The sequence below is a fragment of the Drosophila ficusphila genome, unplaced genomic scaffold (genome assembly GCF_018152265.1).
Source record: "Drosophila ficusphila isolate 14025-0441.05 unplaced genomic scaffold, ASM1815226v1 contig_855, whole genome shotgun sequence".
NCBI classification, from domain to species: domain Eukaryota; kingdom Metazoa; phylum Arthropoda; class Insecta; order Diptera; family Drosophilidae; genus Drosophila; species Drosophila ficusphila.
The window spans coordinates 696,172-720,690 of NW_025064807.1; the positions used below are offsets into that span (position 1 = coordinate 696,172).

The following is a 24,519-nucleotide window of genomic DNA, read 5'->3' on the forward strand; positions in this document are numbered from 1 at the left end:
ATAAACGCTACCTGAACTGGAGCACTGACAAAATCTCGGATAAAATCTGTGAGTTATTTGAAAATATCAATCAGACACTTGAGCCCAACCAAGCGTAAAAGAAAACCTTATCTAAATATTATAAGAACCTAAGATCAAGTCAATGCCCTGGCTTCGGGATTATCCCGTCAAAGGTTCACATCAAGTCGGAGCAACTCAATTGGAATAAATGTAAAGAAGTTGAAGTGCTTCCAGTTGAATGCCACAACCTGAGGAAACTTAAGAAAATGATTAGGAAAATAGGTCAGCAAATTGTTTGAGGGGTGAAGAAAATGCAAATGTCTGGCAAACCGATTTTTCCCTTCGCCACAAAAATCAAATCAAGTGAAAGGAAAATGCATAAATAAACACAAAGAAAGTCTGTAATAGAAGCTCAACTCAAGCTGTCAGTTTTTGGTTTTCCAAATTGTTTGTCTGAGAAAAAAATTGAAAACTAGTTTTTTTAAGGAAATTTTGTGGTTTTGTTGTATCCTGCCACAACCAACAACCCTCAAAATGTTCTGATGAAAAACAAACATGTTTGAAAGGAGTGTTATACATGTTCGGTTGAAAGGATATGAGTTGCAACACGTTGGGTTCGAAGTAAGGATCAGGGGTTGGTTCTAGGGATAATGCAACTAAAAATATAGATTTATTTCAAACAAGAGAATAATACTATTTAGTGAAATATTTTAAGTTTAAATCATAATGTTCTTTCAACACAAAAAGTTTTAAAAATATAGGATACATGATGAAATCTTCTTTGGATATCAACTAAAAATTTGCACTTTTTAATTTATATTTTATTTTAAGGAATGATTTGATATTAAATAAATTATACATAACATTTTTAGCTTAGGTTTTCGTTCTGTACATTAAAAGAAAACCCTTTATATAAAAGGATTTTAGAATGCTAGTTATATCCACAATCATCCCTAAATCACCTCTCACCTATGGCCAACCCACGTTTTGTCCAATTGTCAGCTCATAAAATATAGATCAGCCAGAGAGCAGAATCAATATTGTTAGCTAGTTTATGACTCTGTGCAAAAATATGAGAGGCCCATTAAAAATAAATCAAAAGACTGGCAGCGATGGGCAGGGTAGCCCAACCCCTAAAACGCCGATCCGGTTCGGGACTAACCCAAACTCTAACCCTTTTGGTCAGGTAAAGACAAAGGGGCAACGCCAGCCAGTCAAGTGTGCAAAACTGCATTAAAACAAACGCACGCGACTTTAGAAATATTTTTAAAAAAAATATTTGCACTCCACTGGAGGGAGGCAGGGTTTTTGATGGGTTCAGATTTTTCGACTGCTGAATTTAGTGATGTAGTGCGGCTTTTGTTTTTGTTTAAAACTTCTTTATTACCTCATATCGATGTCAGAGGAAGCGGAGTCAGACTTTTACTGTTTGCATTTCCGGTCTGTGCACACAAAAGGTTTTTAACAATGAAGGTGAGGGAGGATTGCTCCGAGAAGTCCGCATAAATCTTTTTGCAGCTGACTAAATACGCCAGACACAGATTCTGTTTACTTATGGTTTTCTAATTGACCATCGATTAGGCCAAAGACTTTTACTATCGAGACTGGAACTGGTCGCATAAATTTCTTATTTAATCTGCCTTGTTGGAGGCGTTTTCTCTAATAAAATCCGTTCTGCGTGATTCTGTTCTTATCGTAGGCGTCGTCTGGGCTACTTGTTCTACTCTTTTCTCTGAAACTGTAGAACCTGCTACGGATCAGAGATGCAATCGTGTTTCACTCTAATTTTAATATTAAATAATATTTTATAAAATATATAATTTTATATATATATAATATTTATATAATCTTAACTAACCTTCTTAACATGCAAGTTTTTAATGAAAGCTTCACAAAATAATTAAATTAAGATTGAAAGCCCTGGACCCTTCACTCCACAAATAATAAGTAAGTTAAAATAAAGATATAAACAGCTTTACAAATTTGCAATCGGGGTAATTAAAGACATTGGAATTATCAGTTATATAAAAAACCTTTTCTAACCTATATTTACAGCATAATAAAATATACAAATAAACCGTGATAAAATGGAAAGAAAATTCTTTTAATTTTCTTGATCCTTTATTTTATTTTATTTTGTAAACATTTCGAGGAAAATTATTACTTTTTTTTGAATGAACAATAGTTACAAGTCACGATTGCATCTCAAAGAAATGGAAGCTCTTTAGCCGGCGACACTGGGGCGACTTTTAATGAACCATTAGCGAGCAAAGTGGAAAGAGCAGGAAAGGGTTCGCATATAGAGAGCCAATCAATCAATCAGTGGAACAGTCCCCGTCGGAGTCTGGGATTTCTCTAATTAACATGTGACCATCAGCAGGCCTGGCAACTCTGCGAAAAGTTTCCTCGGTTTCTGCGAGATATTTGCATATCTCGGATCGACCTGATCGCAACTTGATTTGCAGTTGGCGATTAGCGTCTGCGATTACATTTAAATGCTCGCCACCGGCTGCCGCAGGTTGTGATTGATTGATCGCCCATTAGAGATCGCCCCAAACGGATGGCTAAGATGGGCTGCAATTTTATTTATTGGGCTTGGTTTATTGAGTTGCAAAATACTGTTTGATATGTGGGTTGTGGGGAGTATGCCAGTGGAGCAAGTCTTTTGGATAAATACTATGTTCCCACATAAAAAATCAGACAGTCACTAATAATTGGTATTCAAACAAGTAATGAACTTAATTTATTACACAATTTTGTTTATATTTTAATAACGATTATATTCTAGTTGGTTTATTAAGTAAAATAATGTAAGGCATTTGACTTAAGTTTTCAGAAAACTAGGATAAAATGTATGTATGTATAGTTTAAAACTCCATGAGCTATAGAGATTTCTCTCCTATTCTTTTTTGACTGCATATTCTGTTTAACAAAAACATTGACTTTTCCTCATTTTCCCTTCCTAACCCCTAAGTATCTCACCATTAGCTCTCACTTTCAGATACCCCGAGGAGTACAAATAAGACCACTCGCCTCGCTCTAATTGTGCGAATTCCCACAAAAAGTATTTCTCGCTTCGAGCGAGGCAACTGCGGAAGTTTCCTTTTATTTTCATTCCACTTTCCTTATGTGCGGTGTAGTTTCCTCGGACAAAAGGATTTGGGCTATTGGCTCAACGGATTTTTTCCCAGCTTCCCGTCGAAAGGGTTGCACATGAACACACACAGAATCTCCGTTGGACAATGAATAAAAGGGAAAATCTATTTTCCTCGGGCCGCCAAAGAAAAGCTAAGCAAACAAACAAACAAAAAACACAACAAAAAGTGAGGAAAACCGAAAAAGCATAGAAGTTCTTGTTGCATCTTTCCTCCTGCGGTGCAGCATTGTTCATTCTTGAATTTCTGCTTCGGACTTGGGACTTTGTCCCAGTTTTTTTGAATTGGAGCACTGCCAAAGGAGAGGGGAATGGAATGGAACAGCGTGAAATCAATTTGCGGCAGCTACTTAAGTGCAACAAGGAAGCATTCGACCCACTCCATTTTCATTCCACACACCACTCGTCGATCGGAAATCGTTTGGCATTAATCGAACACGATTTGCCTATTAGTAATAAACAGCAAAAAACCGAAAAAACAAATACTGTAAAAAGTGGGTAGGAAAATATATGATCGAATTTTGTATACCACACATTTTTGGAATTTTAAGATGGAAAAGTAAAAACTATAAAAGAAAACTCTACAAAATTAAAGTTTTCGGATTTCCGGAAATTTTATATATTTCGGTTTAATTTTTTTACATATTTGATCCAGACTATGAACTATAATATTTTCTTTTCTGCATAGAAAAGTTAGTCTTATTGCCGTTGTCATAAAAACTAAGCTTTTTACTCTTTAAAATGGATGTATAAAACTAACATGCAGATGTGTCCTATTATTTTTTAAATCTAAATTTTTTTAAAAGTGATATACCCTCACTTAGGGTACCTAAAAGGAAATGGAAAAAAAGTCAGCAAAAAATGTGTGCGTTTGGTCCATACAATTTAATTACCTCATCAGGGGCGACAACAATTTGCATGCCACCCCCCGAAGTGCAGTGCTTCCCTTACTTCTCCCCTCGTTATAAATGGGATGCTCATTCCTCCACGCTATAATTTTTGCACATTTTTGCATTTTGGAACGCATTTCGGGGCTTCTTTACTGAAACCCATAAATTTTAATGGCAAAAAGCGCATTTCCCAATCTGATCAACGGGGTTGCGTCGCCTGATGTTTGTCACTTTAACGAGTGGGCATGCATAATTTCGATTCCTAAATGGCTTCAAGGACACTTTCCTCATAAATTTGCATTCGCCAATCGATTTTTGTCCTCTTTTTAAATTGCAATTTGCATTTCGAGGGGTTGAGGGGTAATAAATGTTGGTTTGAAACGTTTCATTACAATACATTCCAAATTACAATTTGTGACATAATCTTTTAAGTTCGGAATATATATTAAAAATAGCAATCAAAGATATCCAATAAAATTTAAGTATTTAAAACTTTTTAGTATAAGAAAAAGCTAAAAATATATAAAGTTGTGTAAGTTATTTAACAGATAATTCCAAAATTTTTAAAGTATCATTATCGTACTTAAGTTAAATTGTTGGTTTTGGCTTAATTTCATTTTAATAGTTGTGTTGTTTTTGCTTATAAACAGCCAAATAAAACGCTCACCAAACTGCTCTGTTTTGCCAAAAGTTTTTCCTGAATTACACCCACATGAAATGCTGAACTTTAACGAATTTTCCCAACCAGACTGAAAAAGTCTCGTTTCCGCTACGCGCGACATGCGCTTATCGAGGAAACAATCAATACGCTTTCCGCAGTTTTCCGGGCCACCATTTCCACCCACAATTGTTCTTTGTTGCACTTGCAGTTCGCTCTCAAAAAAAAAAAAAAAAACAAAAAAAATCGGGACGGAAAACCCGCAACTAGTTGCTCTTCTAGCTGCAAACTAAAAGCCAGACAAATGTTACAGCCAGAAAATCGATATTCGGTGGAGTTGGGTCAACGGAGAAAAGGGAGAAAAGCGAGAGCGATTCCCTGGCAAGTGAAGCCAATGAATAACAATGGGAAGTGGAAATTTGGGGGGAAAATGGGGAAAACCCAAGGAAGAAACACCCGCTGCAAATACTGGGGCGACGCGTCATTTTGTCGCGCGTTGGCGCCACTTTGTTTTATTTATGAATCCCGGGCAGACAGTCGGGCAGAGTCCTTCCTACTTTCCCCATTCGACCACCCAGCCGTTTCCATTTTCCTCATTTTCCGACCCCACACAACGGGTTCTATTTGCTCAACTGATTTGAAGTACTTCAATATACTGGCTAACTGAAAATAAAATCTATGCAAAACTAATGCAGAAGGAATATAGTTTTAGTATTCATAAACCTACTTTTAATTTTAACACAATTTGTCTATTAAGTAAGAAAATAAATGTTGATTGTAATACTTTAATTCGATAATTATGAACAAATATTCTTTTTGTATTTCCCATATCCTTACTTTATTCGGTTAATTATTTTCAGTGCAGAAGCTGGACTTTTATGGCTTTTTCTGTTTTTTTTTTTTGCGTTTTTATTTGATATTTTCCATTTCCGTTCGCAGAGGATTTGGGTCACCCTATCTTCCACCCACGCATTCCATTCCTCGAAGACTTTCGCAGTTATGTGCTCTGGTTTTTCCACGGGAAATTGAATTGTTTTCCTTTGACAGAACATTCAGTTCGTCTTCCCAACTTTGTCCTGTAAACAAGTTGTTCGAATGAAGGATGAGGCCGGCAATTCGGGGAATGTTCGGTGGCACAATTTTCTCGATGAAGTATTAATAAGATGAAACTTTTCCGAACAAGGTCCCGAATTTATTTTTATTTTATTAGTCACATTTGACTTTTATCAGGCTGACAAAAATTACTGCTTTTGATTCATTTGGAATTGATTTAAGTGATAATTTGTAGTGACTGTAATGAATTCCAAATGGCTTAAGAATTAGATTTAAATTCTAGGATTGGTATTTAAGTTTCCACTTGCAAAAGTCTAAAGGCTTAAAGTCCATAACCCATTTCATCTTTTAGATCCCTCGTTTTAACCCCATTTTGTCCCCTTCAAAAACGAAAAAAAACGAGTTCAGCACGTGACAATGGCCAGGAAACTTGACTTCCTTATTCGGTCCCAGCTATTTTCTGAACGGGGTCAACTATTCGGCTTCGCTCTAGTTGTCCCCCTTCTCGTTTTCCCATAAAAAACGGAACTCGTGACGAACTATCCCCCAACCCATTCAGGTGGGCTCCCATTTGGCAGGTGTCTCACTGCTAATTGCCGTCATTTCGTGTGCAAATTGTGCGCAAATAATTGAAGCACTCGCATTTCATTCCCCTCTCCTCACGGTCAAGGCATTCGTGTTGAGTCACTGCATTTTCAGTTTTTACTCTACTTTTATTTATCGATTTTCAATGAGTTTTGAAATTTATAAGCTATGAATGAGAAACTGACAGCTGAAGCGTTCTGAAAGTCGGCTAAGACCTTGCCTTAAACTTTATCAAACTATCCGGTGGGAATAATTCGCACTGAACAATCTGTGTGTTCTAAAGGTTAAATTAATAGTTAGACATGGCAATAAATATTTTAGATTCTGGGAGGAATTAACGTCAGGAAAAACAAACAAACAGAAAGAAGAAAATCTTTTCTGAACTAGAAAATAATTTAAATTAAACAGAAGTGCATAAAGAAATGGTACACTTCAAACTGCTTTTAATTAAATGGATTCTTGGAACGAGTTCATTTGCGTTTTCCTCTTTATTTTACCTTTATAGCACTCCCCCGCAATTAAATTTTCATCCAGTCACAACTCAATTTCCTTCGCTTCCTGGCACGCTTCAACTGGCAGGACAGCACATGTGCCAGGATCTTATTCAAATGCTCGGCTAAAGTGTCAAAAAGTGTGTTTGGGAAATATGCTCTTCATTATCCCGGTGCCGACAACTCAATTAGGGACAAGATAGAGGCGCAAATGGAGGATCCTTCGTGGCGATCCTTCGGGTGCAACAATTAAAAATCTCTCCATAAAGGCAGGTAGGAAGATCTCGAGAAAGAGGGGCGAAAGTGTGCCCTTAGTTACGCAACATTTGCGATGATCCCGAGATAAGGATATCCAGGGGGTCATTAAAAAACGTAGGCGTTGGGCAGGCGTTTGACAATTTTTTATTGTTTGTAAATTTAAATGCGTTTCCTTTGAACACAGCTGCTTCTCTTGAGATAACTCCGAACCGTCGACAGTTTGTTAATTATTTCACCCCGATTCAGAGTGCATTTCCTTAATTTCCCCATGTTTAAATTAAGTTGTTGCCACATTTGTCTGGCGTTCCTTTTTTGGCGTTGAAAGTGCTTCAAGTGGCAGCTCATTAATCCTGTGGCTGCTTCTTCTTTCACTGCCACTTGTGGCACGTGTGTGTGTGTGCGTGGGTGTGTCCTTCTACACGAGCTCTTGTGTCCTTCCATACTCTTAATTAGTTGCGCACTTGTAAGCAAATCGCTTTGCCAAGCAATTTGTTAACTGCATGGATACTCCTCTAATTTCATTATCTAACCATTTTTTCGTTGCTCATGTTTTCCTCAGGTCTTGCCACTCATAAATTATATTGCATAAATTTAGCTCCTGCTATTGGATATCGAAAACTTTGAGTAATCGACTGGAATTAATCATCGAAAACAACAAACTTTCTTTCTAATCTTAGGAGGTTTTGACTTTTTTTTTTTGATATTATAAATTTTATTTTTAAAGAAAAACTTAACCAATACGAAGACCATTGTGTGTCGCAATAAATTCTCAAAAGAGCAAAGCAAATAGTTTGCTTAGCAAAAGTTTTCATAGCCTCCGGAAATTCTAAGCGCTTAGAACCAAAGGAAACACCTCCCGGCTTCACTTCCGGAATCCTGCTTTATCCACCCGTATTTCCTTTTCCCCAATCCAAAAGGGAAAGCGAAAAATTAAATTTAAGCTGATTTTGGATTTACGAAGAGTCCGAAAAGGAAAGCTGTGGAACAAAAGTTGGTTGACAGGGATTACCAGGCGGGAAAAGAGATTCGGGAAAATCCAGCTGACAGACGTGTCCCGTCTAATTTGTCGCGTGCCCAGCAAAAAATAAAAAGTGGTGGCATTTCCACGTAGTTTTGCGCAATTTTCTTCATTTTTTCCACACCAAAGTTAACAATTTTTTTAATTAAAACTTTTTTGCTTAGCCAAGAATGATGACTTTGTGCGGCGAGTTCTTCTTGGTTTTTATCCCTTGGCTGAGTCAACTGTATTTTTTTATTGCCCAAATATTGGCCAAAATTAGGGCGATAAAAAAATGACAGTACAGAGCGATAATTATTTGCCAGCCCCTTGATCCTAGCACTTTGACTTTCCTCAGTACATTTAGATGTTTCCCGCTCTCTTGCTGTCTTTTAATTTGCATTTTAATTTATGGGCGCCTATAACTTTTATCGAAGACGTTGCCTTTGCCTTTTACCCAAAGGCCAAAAGGTCAAACAGCTGTGCTTGTCGGACGGCTTGGACGTCATTCGCTTGGATCGTCGAAGGCCAATTAGCTGGGAGGTCGAATGGAGGATAAGGAAAAAGGTTTGGCTTAGCAGTCGAAGCACACATGGCGTGAAAAGGTTTCGGGAGGGGAACCTTTGAAATTTCCTATCTGGCGACTTACTTTGGATAAAGAGTTTAGTTTAAAATACTCAAAAAGATTTTAAAAAGGAAAAAGGAAGCGAAAAAGGAATAAATAACAGTCATAAGATATTTCTCAGTTAGTATCTTAAAGGTATTTAAAATTTTATGGAAAGTACTTTAACAATCTTAATTTCCTATGTAGAAGTTTACAATTTGAAAATAGGTGGCTTGTTATTAAAAAAAAAGGTAACGAAAAACAAAATGAAAACAAACCAAAATTAATATAAAAACAAGATGAAAAAACAATTTTGATCAAAAGTAACTCTAAAATTCCCATTACAAGGTTATAATTGAATTTTGAACAATAAACAATAAATACTTGTTAAGTGAAAAAAGGGTTTATATTTCTGCAGAATATGATTCAGCTATCTCGTACTCTTTACTTTCATCTTCATCAGAATTTAATTTTGGATCAATAATGTGGCCTTGAAAGTAAACTGTTTCTTGATCATGAATTAAGTAGGCAAACGAATGGTTGGCAATAAAATCCATGGTAGGCTTTTTAAGTTGATCCAAAGACTTCTTTTTGCGGACACGTGCATCTATAAATCAACAAATAATTAAAACTTGAGTAGGTACTCCACACAATTGAATAATGAAATACCTGTGGCTCCCAAGGCCTTGGTACCCTTTTCATAGACTTTTAGGGACGCTTTATGCAGGATGCTATCGATCTTCACTCCAAGTCCTCTCGTTAAGTCCTTTAAGTTCGCAGAAGGACTGAAAGCCTCTCGAATTCCTAACTGAACGAAGCTATTAATCAATGACACTTTTCACAAACTAAGTACTAACCTTTTGTAGAATTGATTTGAGTCGCGTGCTAAACTCTATTTCGAACTTGGGCAAATAAACATTCACAGAAGTTTCTTTCAATGGCCCAGAGAATCCTGCTATTTTCTCTTCCAGTTTGCTTAGACCATCCACTCTGTTGGGCAAAAAGATGCGCATTGATAGGTTTGACTTCTGGTACGGCAGCTCGATTACCTTGGCATCCAATTCGGCCAAGTTAGCAGCCAAAAAGGTACCGGACATGGTCATCACTTCAACCGGAGTGATTTCATTCTTGGACACTTGAAAGTCTGCAGTGTGGGTTTGGTTTGCCGGAAACTCATGTTCCCACTTGCCCCTGAAGTAAATTACATTTACCAGAATAACGCTAAGATCAGGACTTATATCGACGGGTGATATTATGTCATGGACTTTGCCGTGAGTCTCATAAGCAGCCCAACGGTTGATCTTCAAGGCCGTCTTATCAGGATCATCGAAGTTGAATTTCCTGGTTCTGGTCTTAAAGGACTTTCGCACCGTCTGAACAAACTTCGCCACAAGGGGAAATTTCTCGTTGACGAATATACGATTTGCCAGATAAAGATTGTGTGAACTTTCAAGCTTTCGCATATTTCCAAAGAACCGCCAGTACTTTTTGGCCAACTCATCTTTATCTGTAGGTAATTGTAAAGTGTTTCTCAGTTCTTGAGCCGTTTTACCCAATGCTCCCATGTAGACCAAGCTCATTACAATTTCTACTGAGACGGGTGAAATAACAAGATTTTTGTTCGCATTCTCCTTGGCTAAAATGTTGTAAAAATCTTCGCTGAACCGACAAGCCACTGATGTAGCCAACAAAGCAAAAACTGAGAAAGGATGTACAAAATTTAAAGAAATACAAATTGTCGCTGCTGCGAATACCACTCACTCAAGTATTTCATTTGAAAAGTGACTTCTAGAGTGAAGAATTTTTATTAGGTGGGAAGCGAAACGGCTAAATGTAATTTAGCACGGGGCGACGCGGCGATTTGAAATGGTCATTGTTAGAAAATCAATTAAAAAAAACAAAAAAGTGGTATAATAATATTTTCATGAAAATATATTCGTTTTAAATTTATGATCAATATTTTACATAATCTGATATTGACCGGCTCTGTAAAATATTTTATTAAAATGTAAGATTTTATTTTTAAACTAAAAGAAACTTTATTGTCGATTTGATCAATCATCAGTTACCGATTTAGAATGAGTGTGACAGAATTTTAAAAAATAACTTACGCCGCGTTAGCATTTGTATCTATCGAATACAAATCTGCATGCTAGAAAAAATTATTAACGCCGATTCGGCATGGAAAAATTTATTTGAAAATATTTTTATAGCAATTTGCAATGTATTGTTTTTTTTTGGAGCCATAAAGAAACGGTGTTTCTTTTTTTCCATGTTTTTTCCAGTTAACAGGTGTAATTATGCTAGTAAACTGTATGATGCAGTGATATTTTTCAATAACTACAAATGGATCACACTTTTTGCAGCCTCAATCTCAACACGATCCCCAATAAATCCTCGTGTACTCTTTGAGTTGCCCACTCCAAACCCGTTTCCTCCGTCGCTTCTAATGAACACATGTCAATTAAAGCCGCAGTCTCGTGTCTCATGTCCATGGAATGAAATATGTTCGCTAGTCTCGGTCTTCGACTCAGTTTGAGACTCCTTCTCCAATTTTAACGTCAACCTCGGCTCTGACTTGCACTGCTCAAATTTTAAATATAAAATAAAATATGAAATATAACAATATTATAAATGTAACAGCGAAGGTAGATGCGGTAAAGAAAAAGATAAAAGGGTTTGTGTATTTTGTAAAAGGTTTTGTATTGAAACTTAAGTTTGGACCACTTACTTAGAATCTTATCGGGATAATAAAAAATATTTAAGTTCAAAAATTAAAATCAAATAATTCAAAGAAAGTAATGTATCATTCAGACAAAATTTTTTTTGAATTTATAAATGTTAAAATACCTCAAAGATATATGCTAAATTCATCTATTCATTTTGTTGCATGATAATGCCGAACTTATTGTTCAAAGTATTATTTCAACTGAGAAGAAGTTAATTTAGGTTTTTTTTGTAAGTCTAATGAGCTCAACATTTTGTTATGAATAATTTTTGAGGGTATCTTAACCTTAAATTTACCTTTTTTTCTCAGTGCAGACCACAGTCTTGCGTGCTGCCAGTGTTACGTTTCTCTCAGTTACGCACATTTTCGCTTATCGGGGAAATCAGAGGGAGTTGCTAAAAAGTGGGTGGTAGATGGGGGGCAGATAAAAAGGGGCAGACTACCGACAGTTCGGACATGTTTGCCTCAAACCCCTCAAAAAAGCCGGACCAAAATGCAAGTGTCTCGCCTTACAGTCGCCCCCAACTCCTTCACTTGGTTTTTCTCTGAGCTTGATTTATGTCGTCGAGTGTCGCGGGTGTTGCGTGTCTGCATCCCGAAACCCCTTTTTGTCCCTCTTCTATAACTAGAAAAAAATATCTTAAATAGATAAATAGATTAATTATTTTTTTAAATTTGTTCTATGATGTACTTTATATTTATTTACTTTTATCTTAAATTTTGTGTATTTTAAAGCGATGAAACTCTTAAACATTAGATTATATCTGCGCGGAAACTAACGATATGATATGATATTGTCATACCTATTTTAAACTATTAATATTTTTAAATTATTAAAATATAGCTATACCATTTTTTCACTATATAATTTTTTCAACCCCATTTAATCAGTACAACTAAACGCCTACTTTTTCGTGTCTTTTTAAATTTAAATTTACTTATTCAACATAACTGAATAAGTAAATTTAAATAAATTTTTAAGGTCAAAAAATATATGTATATAAATATCCCAACAATTTTTTCTTAAAAATAAAAAATTTAACAAATAGTAAAATTTATAATAAAAATTATTATAAAGATCTTCCGATTTTGTATCAGTGTAGTTATCTGAGACTGCAGGCAGTGCAGTTTTGTTTTGATTTTACTCTGTGGTCAGTTCGGCTGTCTTCTGTCGATTGGCACTGAAGCGGAGCAGGCGATTTCCGCTTTAGTGTAATTTTGACAACGCACACACATAGTTTGAGTGGTCAAGGGGGTCGAACTGGGGGATAATGCCAGGGGGTGATTCAGTATCGTCATCAAGGAAATGCCATGATAAATCTTTCTCGGCTTTCGCGTGGCCGAAACCGTTACAGTAGCAACTGCGAATTCGATTTCAATTTGGGTTTTCGATTTCATTTTATATCGTTTTTGCTACTCTTGAAAGATCATTGATTATTAAGAGATCATTTCATATGGCAAGTAAGCAGGGTTGGACGCTGCAATTATTTAAATGCCAATTACTTGACGTTTTGTTTATTAACCAGGACGTTAGATAACACCGAAATTAAAATGATATGCCCTAACTCAACCATTTAACTTTCAATATACAAATAATTTATATTATGAATAGATAGGTAGCAGAAAATTTGATGGCTTTTTTTTTTAAATATTTTATTGTACTATAACATACTAGATACTATATTATTATATATATAAAGTATAGTAGCTAGAGTATCCAAAAGACATCAATGTCAGTTGCTCAGTCGTTGAATTTTATTTTTTTTTTTCATTTTCAACTTTCCAGCTTTCTTATCATGCGATTTGTTTTGCATGTTTTGATTTATCTGATTTGCTGCGTATTCGATTGCTCGATAACTCAATTGCCGCGGCATTTAGCAGTTGCTGAACCGCTTTTCCCCACTATCTCCATATCCCCTTGTGACTGAGCAATCCCCATCTCCCATTTAATTCCATATTGCGACGCCCCGAAGTCTGTTTCCTTATCGCCCCCTTTTCGAGAGCCATTAAAGTTCTCGTCGGTGACCCGCAGAATCGTAAACCCAGCTTGACTCATTGATGCATTGATGATACACTTAAGTCCTAGTTCTGCTGCCACTATTTTCCCCGATTGCACAAGCCAGAGGGTTTGGGAAAATCTGCGTGAAATCTGTTCTTTAAGGGGCATTTAAATTTTCCAGCACCTGAAATGTCAAAAGAGTGTAAGGTTGTGCCTCTCAAGAGATAAGAAAAACGCTGATGGATTGTTTTATTGATTAACTAAAGTCTTTGCGGTGATTTATTGGAGCATTGAACTAGACAATGGGCTCTATTCATGGGGCGTGTTTAAAGGGGCGGATCAAAAGACCTAAGATAACCGATAGCTGGAAAAGATAAACAAAAATACATTTTAACGACTGCGTATACGAATTACACTTAATTTCTATATCGACAGTAAAATGAAAACGAGCTGAGTTAGCGGAATCAGAGCTCGGTCATTTATCGTCAGAAAAATAAAACTAAAATGCAAAGCAAAACAAGTAATAACGGTTAAGTTAAGCTCAAGAAAATTAAAATACCTAGTATATGGTAATGAATGACTCTTACCCCAAAAATATGTGTTTTGATTATCACCATAAAATTAGCTAAGGTGTTTAAATAGTGAAATTAACTATTAATAATACTTTGCATACAGAAAAGAATAAGAAATTAGTGTTTTGAAAAACAATTTAAATTTAAAATCTTGAATATTACATTTAATTAGTTATTTGTTTTATTAATTCTTTTCAATTTAGATTTTTTTCTAAGCAATTTTAGCGACTTATTACGATTACCATCTTTATATGCTCCAAGTTTTTCCCAAGTACCAGGTACGATTGCAATAATGAAATTGCAAGAAATATAAGTAGTTTCTGAAAAAAAAAACTTTGCAATAAAACGTGCGAAGTTATAAAAACAATGGAAATCAAGCCGCCGGAGAGGGAGAGCAAAAAAGAGCGAGGGCGAGTGCTCCAGATAATATGGAGCTCGGTTCTCGGTTCTCAGTTCTACGGAGGTCTGAATCTGTTCTGGGGGCTCTGGTCCGATTCTTTGTTGCGGTCAGTCGGAAAATCGAAGGCGGCGCGACGCGACTTCCGAACGAACCCAAATCGAAACGCGACTTGAGCAGCAAAACGAACTTTAATTATGCAAAAAGTAGTCTGATAATAAAATTGTTACTAATAGTGCATTTAATGGGTGATAAGAGAAAATATTTTAATTTTTTTAATTTATAATATTTTTTTCGCCCTTAATAAATAAAATCATTAGCCTATAAGATCTGTAATAAAAATAAAAAATCCATAAAATACCACATGAGTTACAACAACTCAGATAAGGCAGAAGAGGGAAAATAATACCTACATACAGAGAATGGATTACTAAATTAATAGATGCAAAGCTGAATAAACAAAAAGTTTGTAACCTATGTAAGTATTATTTATATATTTTTACTCATTAGAAAATTTTTTAATTTGTATTATTTTCAGTGGAAAAAATGAGTTCCTACAGGACCTTGGTTGACCATGGCCACCCAATTATTGTGGGTGGCAGTGAAATATCACTTTCGTCGTCATCGGCAACCAGTTCGCCCAAGGCCCTTCACCGGATGATCAAGTATTGGCGCAATAGCTCCGGAAAAATCCCGGGTCTCCGCAAGAGCGAGAGTTTTGCTGAGTATCGTCGCCACTCATCAAACTCGGCTACATTTGTGGGAGGATCTGGCGGAAGATCAAGTACTTCTAGTGCTAGGCAGTTGCAATATCAGCGGCTGGAAATGGAAAGCTGCGAAAATATAGATCTGCTGGCAGAACCACTAAGGTAAGTCGAGTTAAACAAAAATCCAAGAATAAATGGTAAAGTTTAGGTACTTTAATTTTTGAGCTCTTTTGTAAGACATAAAAGCTTAAATCGTTTTACCGGCAAACATTTTTTTTCCTTTTACTCCTATGAACCAAAGAAACAATTGAATTGGAATTCGAATTCCCGCTTTTATAAATTCTCATTACAAATGCAAATATATGCACCCATTCCCCACCCATTTACCTAAAAAACCAACAAAACCCAGTAAGTGGCATCCATTGTCTAGCGGTAATCCGTTTGAAGTGTAACCCCAAAAATGTGGGGCATGCAACAGTTGGTTATCTATCTTCTGGTTTTCGAAACGCCCCTCGCAGCTGCGGTTTATCTTGCGGTTATCAGCTGTTCGTTATCAGCCAACAACAACAACCATAAACATGTGGATGATAGAGAGGAGCGAACAAGTGCAATACGCCGCCGCAAAAGCCGACGTCACTTTGTGGATTGTGGAGACCATTCGTGAGAGTGGGGAGAGTGATTATGTTGGACCGCTCTCTCGGCTAATGTTGTCGTTTTTGGTTCGGTAAACAGTTGTACTTCCAGTATCCACATCCAGTCCACAGCGCGTGGTGGAGCATGGAAATATTTATACACTGAACTGAACCAATAAAGGGTCATTAAGTTACAAATATTTAATGTTGAGTTTTTGTGGATAGGTAAGTTTTTAAACAAACTAAAAAGGGCTTTACGATTTCCTTGTTTCTTTCTTTTATGATTTACAATTTAAAAGATTGAACAACCAAAATATTTATCAGAGTGTTAATGTTGACTGATCTGCTACTTTTGCCAAAAATTCAACTTTATTTCGCACAGTGTAAAAAATAAACTGTTTATGTTGTTATTCCAGTAACAGAGAGGCAGACACTGTGGGAGCATAACTCTCTCAGGCGGCTTAAAAACAAAAAGCATATGGAATGCCGACTGATTTCGACTCGTGCCTCTATTTACATGTGTATTTGTTTGTGACCCACGCCGGTTATTCGGTTTGTTTTCGTTATCTCTCCGCGGTGGGAAATCATTGCCTTCTGCATACTTTTGGGGTACACTGTGCAAATATCCGACTTGCAACTGCAACGCCGGCTCCTTTGAATTGCATTGTTTTCCAAATTGTTTACTTTAGCTAATGCGGGCTGCTCCCCGGCCCTCTCTGCAAACCAACCCACCCTCCGCCCATTTACCATCTCTTTCTGTTTGCTTAAACTGCGCGCATTTGGAATGTAAATAAATGTAAATAAACAAGAATTTCGCCCCCATGAAGCAACAAAAGCAAGAAGAGAACAACAACAACAAACTGCACTCCACCCACTCTCTCTTTCTCTCACTCAAAAGCAAAATGCATTTACGACTGAGGTCAATTCATTAGCACCAGCCAGCCATTACTTCTGAAAATATAGGGAATATTCTAAAGGGGATTCAGAACTCGGCTATAAAATATATTAAATTAAACTAATTTAATAGCAGTACATTAAAATTACACCTTTTGCCCTAATCGAAGGCAAAATTAATTAGCCATAGTAAAGTTTTACAAGGATGTTAGCATTCTATCGCTGCCTAATATCTTGGCCCCAATTATACTGTCGCTCTTCCAACGAGAGCAAGAGCGAGAGAGAGCCGGTTTGTGGATGGTATTCCAAGTGGGGAACGTGAAATCTGAGCTTCGTGCGCAACGTGCGAGCGGCATTGTGGTTGTTGTTGCTGCCAGTTCCATTGGGGCTAGACTCCCAGCTTTTCTGTCTTTCGCCTCAGAGTCGTTTTGAAAATCCACTCGTGTGGGCGTGCGAGCCAGCGAGTCCGACTGTTCGTGTGCGTGTGCGAGGACAACCGGGCCTTCCTGTGTGTGTATCGCGCGTCTGCGTCGCGAAATCCTCAAATCGGAAATCGGAACAGGAATCGTAATATATTTCGGGTTTCCGGTTCTGCCTCTTCTTCTTCATTAGCTAGTCAAAAAGTAACGGCAGAATGTAAAGCAGTTGCCAATTGGCAGCAACAGTTGAAAGAAGAGCAGCGCGGAATAAGAAAACCAAAACAAACAAAGCAAGAAATATAGCAAACAATCAAAAAGCTATTAGGTCGTTGTACGAATTTTTGAAAAACGTGAAAGTGTTGAGGTAATCTTTTTCAAAAATGTAAAAAATGTATAAAAAATAAATCTAACAAAAACTGTGCTCGAAACATTAGTTAAAGCTTGTGTGACTTGTGTAATTCAAAAACCAAATTACAAATTTTTAAGAGATCTTAAAACTACCAATTTTAATTCAGAAAGGCCCTTACATGTTTCTGATGACAGTACTTCAAGTTTCTTATTGCCTTTTCTATAAAATAACAAATTGTTGTTATAAAATCAAAAATATTTTAAACAATAAGCAAAGCAAAGTAAGGTGTTAACGAATTTTTGTGTGCGTTTAAATAGCAGCCAAATTGAAATCGCATTTGTGTCCCTTATCAAAAAATTAGAAGCGAAAGTGGCGAAGGTGTCAAGATAGGCAAGAAAAAAAAAAAAACGAAAACAAAATAAAGCTGCCAAAAACGGCTGCATAAATACCCGCACGTACCTAAAAGTGAAATTTTTAAACAAAAATCGTTGACTGAAATTGAAATTTAATGAGCATAGAATCCAAAAAAAGAGCGAAGAAAGTGTTGAAAATAAGTGAAATTGTGCGCGTAATTTTTTGTGCAATTCAATTACATGGCAAAATGGCATTTAATAGCAAGTGCAAAAAATGACGGAATAACATAATCACCACAAACAAATGTCAAAGCTCTGAAAAGAAACAACAAACGAGAAATATTTATAAAAATAAATAACAAAAAAAAAAAACGTTCCGTATTAGCGTCTTTTTCCCTCTTTCTTTCTTCATCTCGTTTTTGCCGGTTTCCGAGGTTTTTGTGTTTTTGGAGTTCGATTAAAATGCGTCACGCATGATTATTACGTGTGCTTTTGGTTTTATATTTTCAATTTTATCATCCTGCGATCGGTTAATGTATTTGTTTCTTTTATTTTTTTGTGATTTATGTGCAAGTCGTGTGAGGTGATTGAAGTTATAAACTTGCCTCAACAAGTGGAAATGGTTTTTGAAATTCGAATTTTTAATATGGGGTGAAAATACCTAAAGATCATGAACCTCAACAGGTTTTTTATATTGGCTTGTTATTTTAAAAAATGTGGACATGTACATACATATGTATGTCTGTGTGTAAATATGTAATTTGGTTAGAGAGCCTGTAAACGCGATAAGAAAGTATAATTATGGAACTTTTATATCCACATTCTGATTCATATCCTTTGGGAAAAACCGCTTATTGCTCTTGGATTTTCTCGTTTCCGACTTGCAAATATGCAAATTAAAATTCACGCATTTTTTCAGCCTCTTTTTGCGCCCTGTTCGCTTGTCCCGTTAAATGACAATGTTGCTTCTTCTTCTTCTGCTCCTCCCATTTTTTGCTACTGGTTGTTGTTGTTGTTAATATGCATTGCCATCGGCAAAAGGCAAAAAAAATATGGTAAATTTGCAGAGCACGTGAATTTCTTTTTGGCTTTTGAAACGGGTTTGGCCTGAAATGATTTCAGTTTGTTGTTGCCGTGTTTTCTGCTGTTGACTTTTCATTTTCGTTAAATTTTTTCTCGATTTTTGTCTCGCTGCAACTTGCAAAAATATTTATTGGCATGTGTGTGCGAGTATACAACTGCTGTTTTGGTTGTTTTCTGTTTTCACTGCTTTGCCAGCTGCAGTTTTCTGGAATTCCTGTTGCTCTTTCGAAAAAGCTGGGTAATACGAGATGTTTGAGTGACTTGATCATAAAAACATATTTTTTATGGACATCAGCTGGTGGAAGTATTGTTTTCGAAAATAATTATATTTGTCTTCAGTATATACATACTTACATACATATTTGCATATAGTTAAAGAAAGCGTACGTCAATAATAAGTAAAAAATATTGATATATTAGCTTAAACAAATTTACAAATTTTTTAAGTAAGGATAAACCCAAACAAACTTACAAATATAACGATAAAAGATACAATATTTACCAGTTTTTAGTATCGTTACAAAAAATATCAACTTGGTATATTCCAGAGCATCCATGTTTCGCTGGGGCACAAAAGTTCAATACCTCCTCCACTTTATCGCCCGCTTTTGGCAATCTGCTCCCATTCCCTGCTCACCTGGATACCCCTGCTCTTTTTGGGTTTGTTTGCTTTTGCCTGTTGCATTTTTGGGGCTCCGAATTTTTGATGCAGCTTGTTCCGAGGGCGAAAAAGGTAAACGACAGCTCATCAAATATTCATGCCATTCGTGAAGAGATTCTCGCTGCCCGAATCGGATGTTTGTCTTTTGACAGATATCTTTTTCAGGGGGGTGGGGGAATCTGTGGAAGTGCTGGCCCATTGAATTTCTTCGGGATGTAAAGTAAACCTCAGCGATGCGGAATGTAAATGAACTCGAGAGGCAAATTGGCCTTGTCTCTCGGTGTGAAAATGCGTACAATAACAGAAAGCTGAGAAAAACAATACATACCAAGAAAACAGCTGCTTTTTGGCCACATCTCTTGCTATCTGCTTCTGATTCTCCTCTCGAATTCTCCTCCTCCGGCTCCCAGATTCTCCGCCTGTCCATTCATCGTTCTTCGTCTGTCTGGCCCATCAATTGTCTTGTCATCCCGCTTACTTTTTGCCGCCCTCTCTTTCTCACCGTCACTCGAGAGTTCAAGTTGAAGTGCAGCCAGCACAAAAGCTTGGCTCAGAAAGAGATGGAGAGGGGGGTGAGAAAGAGACGGCTAAACCTCGCAGTGTCATTCGCCTGCATTGATTTTCGATTCTCCTTTGACGGACCTATAGTCGAAGAATCAAGGATGTGATGTGTTTTTCATAGATTCGAATGCAAAGAAAAATGGCACACTACATCTTTAAGATTAAGTCAACAACCAGATAAAAATAAAGATTTTTGTATTTATTTATTTGTCCACATGATATAATAACTGTAATATCAACAATAATGTTTAATGAACAGATTAAAATAACTCAATACACCGGTTTTATAAAATAAACTATTTTTTTTAAGTTTTTTTTTAATAAAACTCAATTATTTTAAAACTAACAATAAACCAAGGTTTAAATTAAATATTTATTTTCCCAATTGTTGGACTTAAAACATTCAAAACAAAAGGTACTTTTTAAGTCTACCTCTTATTTATCTTCGTTCGGCGTTTGTAGGCTGCTGCAAAATTTACCGTTTTGCCAATGCGTTTGTATTCGCCCCTTGCTTATCTCGGCAGTCCAGATCCCCCCTTTTCCCCAACCCACCTCACCTTCCTTTTTGTTGGTGGAAAAACACACGCGAATTTAATTTATGGGGCGTGTGCCGCCGCTTTTCCCATGACATGGCCCAGTGCCAAATGGCTGGTATCCGAATTGGAAATGGAAAATGCAGGCGGATGGCAGGGATCGTCTGCTTCTATGTTTAGTGCTTACTTTAATTGCCTTTGCCTCGATTTTTCTTTATTTTCATTCTTTGTTTACGACTTGTTCGCACCTGTGCCAAAAATAATAAAATATCAAGATTAGTGGCTGAATTTCTTCTGAAAATATGGAGAAACTAACGCCTTAATAATTTTATTAGAGAATTATTACAAGCGAAGGTCGTAGATATGAATTCGACTTTGAAGTTTTTCTTGTTTACCAGGAGTCAAGGGTTAAGGGGTGGTAAATCAAAACTTTATGGCAATTTGGCAGCAAGGTGTTCCGAAGGTCTTCTTTGGGTAGAAAAACATTCTAAAAATATCGTTCGAGTAACAAGATATGAATTGGGTAAGGCCTTTGTATCAAAAAAAGGAAATTGAGATTTTGTTTCTTTGATACTTCCTTGAGAAACCCTTATTTATGCTTTAACAGCAGTTTATACTGTCCGACTACCGACTTTAAAAGTACTTCCACAAAATACCTTATACTTCTATGAACTCAAATTAAGTTTGGAGATCAATAATGAAGTTGGGAAAGTTCCACTGTAGTTATAATTCTCAAAGCATTAAAACATTCACAATTAAAACCTCTACTTGCCCCCATAAAATCAAACCATGTGTAAAGGCTGTCCCTCCAAAAAGTTTCAGTATCTACTAAGCAACTACATCAATTTCCCATTAGACTTCACTTACAAACAGAAATATCTCCACCATTTTCCGTGTTGAACTAAAGTAACTCCGCCAGCGAACAGGGAAAGGAGGTCTGGTGGGTGTTGTCAAGGTTGCGCCCATCCAAAAATGATTATTCAGCCAAATTGGCAGCCGATAAGATAAGATACCTATAGCACACAACCGATACTAAACCAGAAACAAAAACAGAACAGAAGTAGCAATCAACTAGAATTCCTCTCACAGAAGTTGTTGCCCCACAAAAAATAAAACAGAAAACAGAAAACCGGAGCAACTTGGGCTGCCAACAGCTGTTGATGTTTGTTAGCCGGGCTACGAGAAAAAACAACAGAGTACCCAATATGAAACCAAGCCGGAGAGGAGAAGACAAATTTGTTTACAGAATTTGTCAAGGCATAAATATTTGAACACGTGTAACGGCGTAACAAGCAACAAATTTTTCAGACCTAAATTCTCTCACTTAACAGGAAAATAGGGAAATGTACACACGGAAGGAAACCAAACTTTGAACTTGCCAAAAAAGTGGAATGGGCCAACGTTTGGAGCCCCGGATGTTGTCAGAGTGCTCCCTACCGGCTTAGAAAATTTCCAAAATTTGCCCCTAGCAAATCATATATTCAGGGTTTGATAAGAAACCCCCTGCCCATTTTCGATAAGAAAATAACAATATTCTACTTGGTGACTCAATAGATTGTTTGTTTTAGTGGCCCGCAGCTCGAACATTGTGTTTATGACGTATCGACACAAAGCTATAACCATAAAGTACTAACTGAAATTTGATTGCGAAACGTTGACGCAATTATTTGGGAGGAGAATTCAAAAAAAAAAAATGAAAGGGGCTTAGCGAATGTTTGAGTATGTCGCGTTCTTGACACACTTATCATTGACTAATTGTTCAGCGATAAATTGATAAGGAAAGGAAAAGTAAGAAAGTAAGTCAGCAAAAAAAAGACAAAACAAAAACAGCTAAGAGATTATTCCTGGAAATTTTTTTGACTCAAGAAGTTGGTGGAAAAGTATTTATGGTAAGGTTAAAACTACTATAGTTCTGAAAAAATTTGTTGAAAATTAAATGAGTAAGAAATGGATATAAATAAAAGAACATTATTATTATTTTAATAAAACCAAATTATAAATGGAAATATAATGCGTGAACCATGCATGAAATCCTATTCTTCGTAAATTGTGTATTGAATCGAAACTTTTTCAAAGTATTTACATAAGCAACTTCCCCTCTGACAATCCCGAATTCGGGCTTCATTAACCCAATCAAAATATGAGCCAGAAAAACAAAATAAAAACCGAGAAGAAATCCGCACAATTTCATTTGCAACTCGGATCACAACACATCAATAAAAATGCCAAATTGAATGAGCAACAATAAAAAAATTATCATTGCTTGGGTGGCAAACTTGCCTTCTCTATTCCCTTGAGTTTTCTCCACACGTCTCATATTTTCTAATATGAAAAGGCCACCCACTGGGTGGTTTTGAGAGACTGGAATCAACTATTAGCCCAGCAGCCCACACATTCCTCAGATTTTCCCCCTCCAATCCGCGATTCTGTTGACATTAATTTGTCCACAGCCAACAACCGCAACAACAAATGAATGAATATAAAATTTTTATAGATTTTTCTTTTTTTTTCTCGTACGATTTTTTTTTGCATGACACCATAAAAGGTTGTCGTCGTCGACTTGGGGGCGGTTACTGAGCCTGATTTAAATAAATTATTCTATATGCGTTTTTTATAATGCAGCCGACACTACCCCAGAGAAATATTTTGCTCTCGCGCTCAAAAATTGTTTTCTACGCCACGTAATTGAATTTCATTTTGAGTTGAGTTGATTATGGTTTTTTTTTGTGCCTTCATTATTATTTTTATCATTCTCACCTGAATGCCTGTTGCTATTTTTTGCGGAAATGACGAATTTGCAACAACGGAAGTTGCGTGTTGAGGCTTAAAGAGATGGCCGCATAAATTTTGATTACTCTTAATGCGATTTGAGTCGAAACGAATTATATATTTTGCTTTACATTGGGTAATTGCATTACAGAGCAGGCGAGGTACAAGTATATCTGTATCTGGGCAAGTGATTTGCCAAATGCCGCCGAGAAGATTTAGAGATTTGGCAATTTAGGTCAACGGCATTGAAGGCGCATTAGGGCGAAGTGAAGTAATCATATCAGTTGGGTAATGTGTATATTGCTCGGATGCGTGTAAGATAAATCGAATCAATTAGATGGGGCTAAAGACTATATGGATAAATAATTCCCTTAGGAATGTCAAGGTTGAGGTTAATTAGAAATTAGTTTTTAATGAAATAAAAACAAAAACGAAACAAAATTGTAGATGTTTATACATTAAACCCTTTTTAATAGTTTAGTTTATATTATTTGATATAAATAAACTATTGACAGTCTCCAATTTTAACCTTAATACGTTTCATCTGTTAATTTTCCTATAACGTAAAGTCATTTTTGTACACCGATTCATTCAAGAACAAAGTACTTTATTTTATGGTCTTCAAAAATTCACGAACAAAGCTTGTGTTTAGCATGCAAAGTGTTAAAAAGACATAAGAAAAATAGTTTTTCCAGATAGCTTATTCCCCTTTCTGCTTTTAATTTCCTCCGGCAGTTAAGTTACACATTTTGTAACCAAGCCGTAAGTGGCTTATAGCAAGTACAGCTCATCTCCTCTTGGCCATAACAGGCTCACTTTTCCTCAAATTCCGGCTCGTCTACCTTTGACTAACCCTCTTATCGCCACCCCCCAACCCAAAAACCCGGCATAATACCATTCACAACTCTCGTTATGTACGCACATTACCACTTAAGCGAGATGCTCGGCCTTGGGACGGAAAATCCGGGAATCGGTGGAGTAACTTTGTGGGTTTTGACGGCCAGATGCCTTCAGTCAATGCCGTAAATCATAAATCATCTCTCCTTTTCCGAGGCGGCGGCACTTGGACACGTGCGCCAGCACATTACCTTTTTGGGTGGATTTTCCTACCGCACAACCCCCGCAAGGAAATTTTCACATTTTCATTCCCCCATTTTAGACCTAAGCCAATT

General features: G+C 36.6%; 2 protein-coding genes across 2 annotated transcripts in view; one reads left to right on the forward strand and one right to left on the reverse strand.

The window, feature by feature from the left end:
* Positions 1 to 9,062: 9,062 nt before the first annotated feature.
* LOC108100829 (serine protease inhibitor 42Dd) lies at positions 9,063 to 10,555 on the reverse strand. The gene is made up of 4 exons (XM_017204898.2): positions 10,452 to 10,555; positions 9,548 to 10,389; positions 9,360 to 9,498; positions 9,063 to 9,297 (listed from the first exon to the last, which is right to left on the reverse strand). The coding sequence occupies exons 1-4, from the start codon at positions 10,462 to 10,464 to the stop codon at positions 9,095 to 9,097; spliced, it is 1,197 nt and encodes a 398-aa protein (XP_017060387.2). The 5' UTR covers positions 10,465 to 10,555; the 3' UTR covers positions 9,063 to 9,094.
* Positions 10,556 to 14,697: 4,142 nt separating this feature from the next.
* The window catches only part of LOC108100851 (rap1 GTPase-activating protein 1), an 87,869-nt gene continuing 78,047 nt past the window's right edge, over positions 14,698 to 24,519 (forward strand). Inside the window, exons 1-2 of the mRNA XM_043209364.1 lie at positions 14,698 to 14,864; positions 14,925 to 15,255. Coding sequence (XP_043065299.1) covers positions 14,933 to 15,255 — 323 coding nt within the window. The 5' untranslated portion in view covers positions 14,698 to 14,864; positions 14,925 to 14,932. The remainder of the gene's footprint in view (positions 14,865 to 14,924; positions 15,256 to 24,519) is intronic.